General features: G+C 46.7%; 1 protein-coding gene across 1 annotated transcript in view; it reads right to left on the bottom strand.

Annotated features, from left to right (window-relative positions):
• LOC105535266 (POTE ankyrin domain family member A-like) overlaps positions 1-6,044 on the bottom strand; it is a 60,231-nt gene extending 54,187 nt beyond the window's left edge. The window contains 2 exon segments of the mRNA XM_011974275.1: positions 3,727-3,755; positions 5,787-6,044. Coding sequence (XP_011829665.1) covers positions 3,727-3,755; positions 5,787-6,044 — 287 coding nt within the window.
• Positions 6,045-8,730: the final 2,686 nt, after the last annotated feature.

Genomic DNA, 8,730 nt, shown 5'->3' on the forward strand with positions numbered 1-8,730 from the left:
TCAGGCTTGTCAAAGATCAGATGGTTGTAGATGTGTGGTATTATTTCTGAGGACTCTGTCCTGTTCCATGGGTCTATATCTCTGTTTTGGTACCAGTACCATGCTGTTTTGGTTACTGTAGCCTTGTTGTATAGTTTGAAGTCAGGTAGAGTGATGCCTCCAGCTTTGTTCTTTTGACTTAGGATTGTCTTGGCAATGCGGGCTCTTTTTTGTTTCCATATGAACTTTAAAGGAGTTTTGTCTGCGGCTCGTCCTGCTGCATTTCTTGGTTCCCTGCCTGGGAAGCGAGATTATTAATGGATGGTCGAGGCAGCCCCTTTGGCAGCTTATGCCTGCCCTGTAGAGCATCCCTGTGGGGGACTCCAGCCAGCTTCAGTGATAAGGATCCTGAGAGCGCTCCCGGGTAGGCATTTGCCCCAGTGGAACGCCTTGTCAGAGCAGTGCACAGCAGGTCCCTATGGAGGATCAACGCAGTGGCTGAACACTGGGAAGGAACTTTAAGTCCAGACATCTGAAACTTGGTAAGACTGGTCTTTGGAACTTGCCCACTCCATTTGAGTGGAAGCGTGGCCTGATCACCCACAGCATGCCTGTACTGGCACTTTGGTTTTTGTTTTTGACTTGACTTGAATTAATTGCTTGATACTTTGGTTTAGTTTTGATTTTGACTTGACTTGAATTGCTTGATAAACAGGCGCACCTTTATTGGCACTTTGGTTTTGGTTCTGATTTTGACTTGGCTTAAATTGCTTGATGAACAGGTGTGCCTTTAACAACACTTTGGTTTTAGTTTTGATTTTGATTTAGTGTAAATTAGACGAGTGAGTGACCTTTTACCCTTTCCTTCTTATAGTGTGAATGTTGTTTTGTCTCGAGAGAAAAATAGGTCAGACACAAAGTAAGCCTACTCTGCTAGGAACTGTGTTAAAACATTTCAAAAGGAAAATTTCAAAAAGAAAAAAGGAAAGTCATCAAATCATCAAAACTTACTCTATTAAAATGCATGTTATAGAACCTTAAGAAAGGTTTTGCAGGAGATTATGGAGTTAAGTTAACCCCTCAGAGGTTAAGATCTCTGTGTGAATTAGAACTGCCCTCTTTTGGTGTTGGATGGCCCACAGAAGGAACTATAGACAAGGAACAATTGGCCGTGTATTTAAGGTGGTGACAGGGGTCGGAGGAGAGCCAGTGTACCTATATCAAATTCCTTTATATTGACTCATGGTTAAATATAATATAGACAAAACCAGCATAAATTTAGCCCTGTTTAACAGCTTACTGCAAAAAAGCCAAAAATAAAAGTAAGAGCAGCTTCGCCAGCAGACACAGAGTTAAAAAAAGGAGTCTCACAAACACCAAGAAAAGCCAGTTTTGCAGGAGCCGCCAGAGATAATATAAATTCTTTCTCCATATGTCCCAGCCTATCCGGCTTTACCAAGGCTAACAGTCCCCTCAGAAATGAGATTCAGGAGCTAACACACCCCAGGTCTCACCTTGAAGGGGAGGATCAGAACCTCGAGAGGCCAAGGAAGGAAGTCAAGATAGTCAAGTGGGCCGTCTCAGAGCTGGTCTTGCTCAAGCTATGCAAATGCCTCTCAGGGAGAGGCGAGGACCTGTCTATTATAATGACCAGGCCCACATCCGGGGGCGCAACAGACTTTCATGTATCAGCCCTTTTCAACCATTGATCTACTAAACTGGAAACACCCTGAACCCGCCACCTTGCTCCCGGCAGCTAGAGCCCTGTCGAGCATGACTGTGTAGAGGTGTTGGACTCAAGTTTACTCTAGCAGACCTGACCTAAGGGACCAGCCTTGGGCATCAGTAGACTAGGAGCTATACGTGGACAGGAACAGCTTCATCAACCCACAAGGAAAGAGATGTGTAGAATATGTGGTGGTAACCCTGGACACTGTCATTAAGCTGAGCTCATTGCTTTAATCAGGGCCTTAGAACTCAGTGAAGGTAAGACTGTAAACATTTACACTGACTATCGGTATGCCTGTTTAACCCTCCAAGTGCATGGAAAATTACATAAAGAAAAGAGCCTGTTAAACTCTAGGAAAAAGGGAAAAAAAGACCCAGAGAATGCAACTCAGCTTCAGCATTTGCAGAGGTACTGAGAAGCACTTCTGCAGAGGCTAAGAGTTGGTATATATAAAAAATAAAAAAAAAAAATAAAATTTAAAAAAAAGCAAGTAATATAAAAAAAGATTTCAGAAATGCTTCAAGGAGCTGACAAGAGCCTAAGTCAGTTTCATAAGAGACTCTATAAAGCATTCTGGCTTTACACCCCATTTAAACCTGACGCTGCTGAAAATCAGTATCTAGTGAATACTTCATTTCTAAGGCAAGCCCAGGGGTAACATCAAGCAGAAGCTGCAGGCATGAATACCACCTAGTCTACGAAAGTGGCCATCAAGGTGTATGTTAACTGTGACCAAGGAGCAAAACTGGAAAAGAGGAAAAGAAAAAAGAAAGACTAAGAGTAAATGTAAAAAAGAAAAAATTAGCAATGTGAGAGGATGTAGACGTGAATGTAAATGTGAAAGAAGTCAAGTTAGGCAAGGATTCAAGAGCCGGACAAGGCTAGAGAGAGATTAATGTGCGAGATGCAAAAAGAAAGGACACTAGAAAAGTAAATGTTCAAAAGGCAATAAAGGAAATGACCAAGGCCACAAGACAAGCACCTTGGAGGAACCAAATACTGATCTGATCAGACTGACGGGAGCTGAAGAATGTAAAGACTAGGACAGACTAGGCACCTTCTCATTAGGCTCCCAGGAGCCCATGGTCACATCAGAAGTTAAAAGCAGCAAGATTCTGCCATATCTGGATTACAATTTCTCACTGAAGGCTAAGCCACTAGTTACAAAGGGCGGGGTGGGGAGAAGAACGCCTCCTATAAGAAACTTAAACAGGAAAAAGAGCCATACCTTGTGAAAACTTGCTTATAGACTTTACAGAATTGCCCCATGCTGGAGTCTATCAGTGCCTGCTAGTGATTGTTTGCTCATTTAAGACAAAATCAGGTTTTTGCCTATGGTCCTCCTCCGAGTCAGGTGCACCTCCACTAAACAAACTAGGTATTTGCCCTATAAGATTTTGTTTGGTCGGCCACCCCCAAATCATAGGTCAAATTAAAGGTGACCTCCAGAAACTAAAGAAATTAACCTTAAGAAAGCAAATGCAGGCTTCATAAAATAGCCATACAATGTGTTCATAATTAAATAAATAAAAATGGCTATAAGCCTGACACCCCTTTAAATCTAATGACTCTGTTTAAAGTAAAATCTAATTTTTCTAGGACCTATATAGGATGGGCCCGATACTGTAACCTTGCCCACTCCCACTGCTGTTAAAGTTACAGGCGTCGTGTCTTGGGTCCACCACAGTCAGCTAACACTGGCAGCTCAGGACAAGTGGACCAGCCAGCAGGACACAGATCATCCAACCCGGCTGATCCTGAGACGAGACCAAGCTGCTGCTAGAGACGACAGCCCTGCTCGGGTCACTCCGGAGGCTGACCAGTCTATGCACGGCTGAAGCTTGAGGAGACAATAAGCCCTGCTCTAGTCACACACCGGCAGCTGACTATGCACAGCCGAGGCTTGAGGATTCATCAAGCAAGTAAACGTAGTTAAAATCTTAAGACTAATAGTTTTCCTGTAATACTGTTTTCCTATCGTTCTGTCGCTGTATTCAACCTTTTTCCCAGGTAAGGACCTCTTTTGTCCTTGCTGGATATGAATATGCTGTACATTGTTTTGTTGTTGTTACCCCCATAACCATGCTAGAAGAAACACCTATATAAGGTGTCCCCACTGTACACATATTACTTAGGAAATCCAGACCCCGTCCAGCCCAGCAACAATTCCAAGTCTTGCAGTCATTCTTTAAACATGTAAACCAGAACCTCTTCCTTTAGCAAAAAAGAGAAAAAGCCTATTTGCTTAGTTGGCTGGAAACATTGCTGGCAGCCTAGATGTTTCTTCATGTTATGTTTATAAAAAGGCTAACAGAAGAGACCAATGGCCTTGAGAAGCAAAAGAGTTAATGTCTCAAAATTACTTTAACTATTTCCCCAAACAGACGCCCCAAGTTCAAGCATCTGGCTCTCAAAAACTTTTATTATTAAAAAATACTGTGTTACTCGCTAAGAAAAAGCTTTTAAGACCCAGTAAAAAAACTAACCTGCTTAGGACATGACAAAGCTGATACATGTGCCTGTACAGGTTTAACACAGGTTTGATCCTAGGTCTTTATTTAGAAAATAGTTTCCAGCTATAAGAAAATTTAAAACCCTCACTGTAAGTGTATTACTAGTAATAGAAACTTGCTTGCTGCTCCCCTGTGTATGACAGTTGCTTCTTCAAATGATAAAAAGTTTTGTAGCTACCATGGTTCATCAGAAAACTTTAGCACAAGTGTATTACATAAAACACTATCGCTCTGTCTCACAAGGAGACTCATAAAGTAAAAATAAAAGTGAGAACTCCCACTAATTAGTGAACATTCTCAAAGTGGGGGCTAAGGAAGGAGACCACTACTACTCCTGCTGCCTCCTCCTACCTTGCTTAGTTCACAAGACAGGAGGAAAAAGAGAAAGCAAAAAGTTAGAAAGAAATAAAAGTAAGATAAATAGCCAGACAACCTTGGCACCACCATCCGGCCCTGGGAGTTAAAAAAAAGTAATAATAACATCAATCCCTGACCTGAACTACTTGTGTTATCTGTAAATTCCAGACACTGTATGAAAAAAAGCATTGTAAAACTTTTTGTTCTGTTAGCTGATGCATGTAGCCCCCAGTCATGTTTCCCACGCTTGCTCGATTTATCACTACCCTTTCACGTGGACCTCTTAAAGTTGTAAGCCTTTAAAAAGGCCAAGTATTTCTTTTTCAGGGAACTCGGCTCTTAAGACATGAGTCTGCCGACGCTCCCGGCCAAATAAAAACCCTCTTCCTTCTTTAATCTGGTGTCTGAGGAGTTTTGTCTGCGGCTCATCCTGCTACATTTCTACTAATATGAAATGTGACCATTATCAGCTTCTAAATTCTTACATACACTTGGGTAGTTCTGGATTTTCTATTCTGTTCTATTCATTTATGTCTTTTCAGTTGCTGGTAAACAATTTGTGGAAATATTAGTACATTTTGATACCTAGAAAGGCAAGTCTTTTTCCATTCTGTTACAAAACACTAATTTATCACAATAGTTAAAGATATCATGTGTAACTTAAAAATGTTAAAACTTTGATATTTTTATTTGGGCTTAGGGAAAGGTGATACATAAAGAACTCACATCTTGAAAAAAATGAATCTTCCTATTCAAGGACATGAACCATCTTCCCATTTCAGTTTCTTTCTAAGATTCCTCAGTGAAGAACATATTTATATAGCGATACATTGACATAAAATGCACATTGGATTTTATCTAAAGAATATTTAGCCCTAAGTCGATATATTACGGGAATTATTTCTCATTACACACCTTTCTATAATGCATATAACATTGTTTTAAAGGTGTACATTAAAAATAATCTGCTGCATCGAATTAATCTTGCAAGTTAAACCACTTTAAAACAGTCTATTAAGTGTTATGTAAAGGAAATTATTATTGATTGGAAATCAGCTAAAATTTTTTTGTGTTGCTGCTCATAAAGAGGCCTTTGCGCCAACCTCTCCGAGGTTTCCACATCCAGGGTGCTGTGGGGCCTGCAGAGGCAAGAGAGTCAGCCCTGGCCCATCCCACAGAAGGGCAAATCCCCACCCCCATCCCCACACATTCCGCCTCTGATCCGCTCTGGGGACTTTACCCCACCAGGCAGCTCTGTGGAGCTTGCCCAGATCTTCTCGACGGACGTGTTACCTTGGCTCCAAACAGGCGATGTCGTCGTGGTCTCCCCTAGAGTCTACGTGGTTCTTGCCACTCCCCCTGCAGGAGGGGAAGCAGTGGCAGCACCACTTGCCCATCTTGCCGCTGAGGCCAAAAGGCTTCTTCATAGTGGATGCAGCCGGCTTTGAAGAAACCTCAGCCCCCATCCTCTTTTACCAGCCTGGGGAGCCAGGTAATAGCTAGCCAATCACCTCTGCAACAAATTTCACCAACAAGCAAGAAACTCTAGGTTTCCAATCTGTTACAGGAGAAAGGTTAAGCACAGCCAAAACCCACCAAAGCAGAGGAGCCCAGCCCAGGCGGGGAGAGGCCAAGCCCAGCAGTATTTGCAAGGCCACACCCACCTGAGGAAATCCCACTCCCACCCCGGGGGAAAGCTCACACCCACCCGGGGAAAGGCCAAGCCCCTCCACCCACCCGCCAAGGAAACACCCAGCCCAGCCAGGGGAATGCCAAGCCCAGCCAAGAAAAGGTCAAGCCCAGCAAAGGAATGCCGAGGGAGGAAACGCCAATCCACGCAAGGACCAGGAAGCAAAGCGACCAACGCCAAGCCAAGCGAGGAACGCCAAGCCAAGCCGTTACACACGCATGTGCAGAACGCCAAGCCAAGCCGCTGCGGCGTGCGCGTGCGCGTGCGGCGTGCGCGTGCGGTGTGCGCACCTCAGATGGTGTCACTGCATGTGGCACAGTGTCCGATGTGTGCAATACACGTGCCTGTAAGTTATAGTGCCACAAATGCCAGTGACAGCCCGTCCCGTCAAACTTCGTGGGAACTGGCCAAGGTTCAGGCCATTGAGAAGGGGAGGCAGCCCCTGGGAAAAAGCGTCAAGAAGCAGGACTCGGGTCAGAGCACCTGGAACTTGAGGATGCTGACAGTCTCCTCTGAAGAAAGCCCCGAATACACTCGTGGCAGTGCTGTGCGGGTGGTGGCGGCTGCAGGGGAAGGGCAGGCTGGTGGAGCTCGCTGCAAATGGCCTCAAAATCGTGGAACATAAGCCGCCCACGGTCCCTAGGGCCTGCCTGAGGCACCTTCCCCACCCGCTCCTCCTTGGTCCCCACCCAGAGCAAGGGGCCATAGGATTGGGGCTGGGCGGCCAGCCCCTGCCCCATTGCCCCCAACCGGTGTCCAAGCCACAGCCAACCGCTGTGGGGCTTCTGGCCCAGGCTCCTCTCAGCTGGCATGCAACAGGGGCGGGGTGCAGGCCGCTGTCTCCAGGCTGGCAAGCCGTGGGGGCTTGGAGGAGCACCTACCACTGACGGGGAGATGCAGAAAGGCACCCCTATGTGCAGATCCTGGGAACAGGACGCTGCAAGCCCCAGGGAGCCAGAACAGGCAACCCTGGCAGCAGAGTTGAGCTGGACCTGGGCAGTGGTGCCGTGACCCTTCTGTGGGGACCTTCCTGCCACACAGCTCCACGCGGCCAGGCTCCAGGGTGCTCACCCAAACAGTAGGCGCTTTGATGTGGGATGAAAAATGGATTCCGAACCTGGGACACAGACCTGCTCTTGCCAACAAAAGTAGAGGAGAAGAGAATTAAAAGTGCAAAAAGAATGTATTCTTTTGTAACTCAAGTCTTGCCTGATCTGCAGGGTTAAGCTAAGGCTCCTCTTGCTTGCTACTAAATGAACTTTTGAATGAAATAGGAAAAGGAAAGAAGACATACACTCTAAATCTCCTTGTCCCACTGTGATCCCCTGAGCCAGCAAGCAAGGGGAGGCCTGGCCGCCTGGGCCCTCTCCCCACCTGAGAGCAGAGCAGTTTCCTCCAGGGTTGCAGGGAGCAGCTGGGCTCAGTGAGGCTGGGCCACCCTTCCTTCCTTTATGGGTATCCCCACACCTGCATTCCCCCATGCAGAGTTCCATGATCCGGGTTCAAATCCCAGCTCCGACCCTCATCACTTGTGCCACCTGGCAAATGCCTTATTCCCAGGCACTTGCTGTCTCTGTCCTTCTCGACAGGAGGGATGGGAGCCGGTGTCCCTGGAAAGCAGCATTGTGACAATCAAACACAAGCAGGAGCAGGCAGACACGTGGACAGGGGCCTGGCTGCTGGGGGTGCTCACCAGAGGGCATCAACCCATCTGCCCAGGTGGTCTTGCAAGTCTCAGCACTTATTAGGCACCTGACTATGGCAGACATCTGAACAAAGCCCCGAGCTGCCCTGGGGAATGTGACCAGGGTGATGGACCAGGAAGGACAGTTGGGGTGCTTGGCACGAGTAAGGAGGGGCCAGAGAAATGCCACTGTCTTCCCACCAGCTATGGGTCCTGGATCATCTGTATGGGGCACCCTCAGTGGGCTGAGAACCCAGAGATGCCACAAGGCTTGAGCTGCATCCTAGGCTTCCTGAATTCCAGCCCAGCCATGGCCCAGGTCTGGGGGTAGTTTAGGCTCTGAGTTGGGATGAGGAGGTGCCAGGTGATACCCCTCCTATGTCCCAGGATCTGGTCAAGAAGGTGATGCCCTGTCACTGCCTGGCTCCAGCTGGTCTCAATGAAACAATTAGGGCAAGAAGCCCCTAGTACTCACCTTCTAGGCCACCAACACCCAGGTCCACAGTGTGGCCACCTGAGTCAGCACCATTTGCCTTGGGAGCCAGAGCATGAAGGCCCAGACAGGACCAGCATGGTGGAGCAGTGGATGCAGGTGAGCAGGATGTGCTGTGTGGATCCAAAGAGCCCCTCTCTGGAGACTTGGACATAACTTCTCGATCTTAAAAAAAAATCATTTCCTGTAATCCCAGCACTTTGGGAGGCCGAGGTGGGTGGATCACAAGGTCAGGAGATCGAGACTATCCTGGCTAACATGGTGAAACCCCGTCTCTACTAAAAA

This window comes from Mandrillus leucophaeus, unplaced genomic scaffold (genome assembly GCF_000951045.1).
Source record: "Mandrillus leucophaeus isolate KB7577 unplaced genomic scaffold, Mleu.le_1.0 Scaffold1437, whole genome shotgun sequence".
Classification (NCBI taxonomy): domain Eukaryota; kingdom Metazoa; phylum Chordata; class Mammalia; order Primates; family Cercopithecidae; genus Mandrillus; species Mandrillus leucophaeus.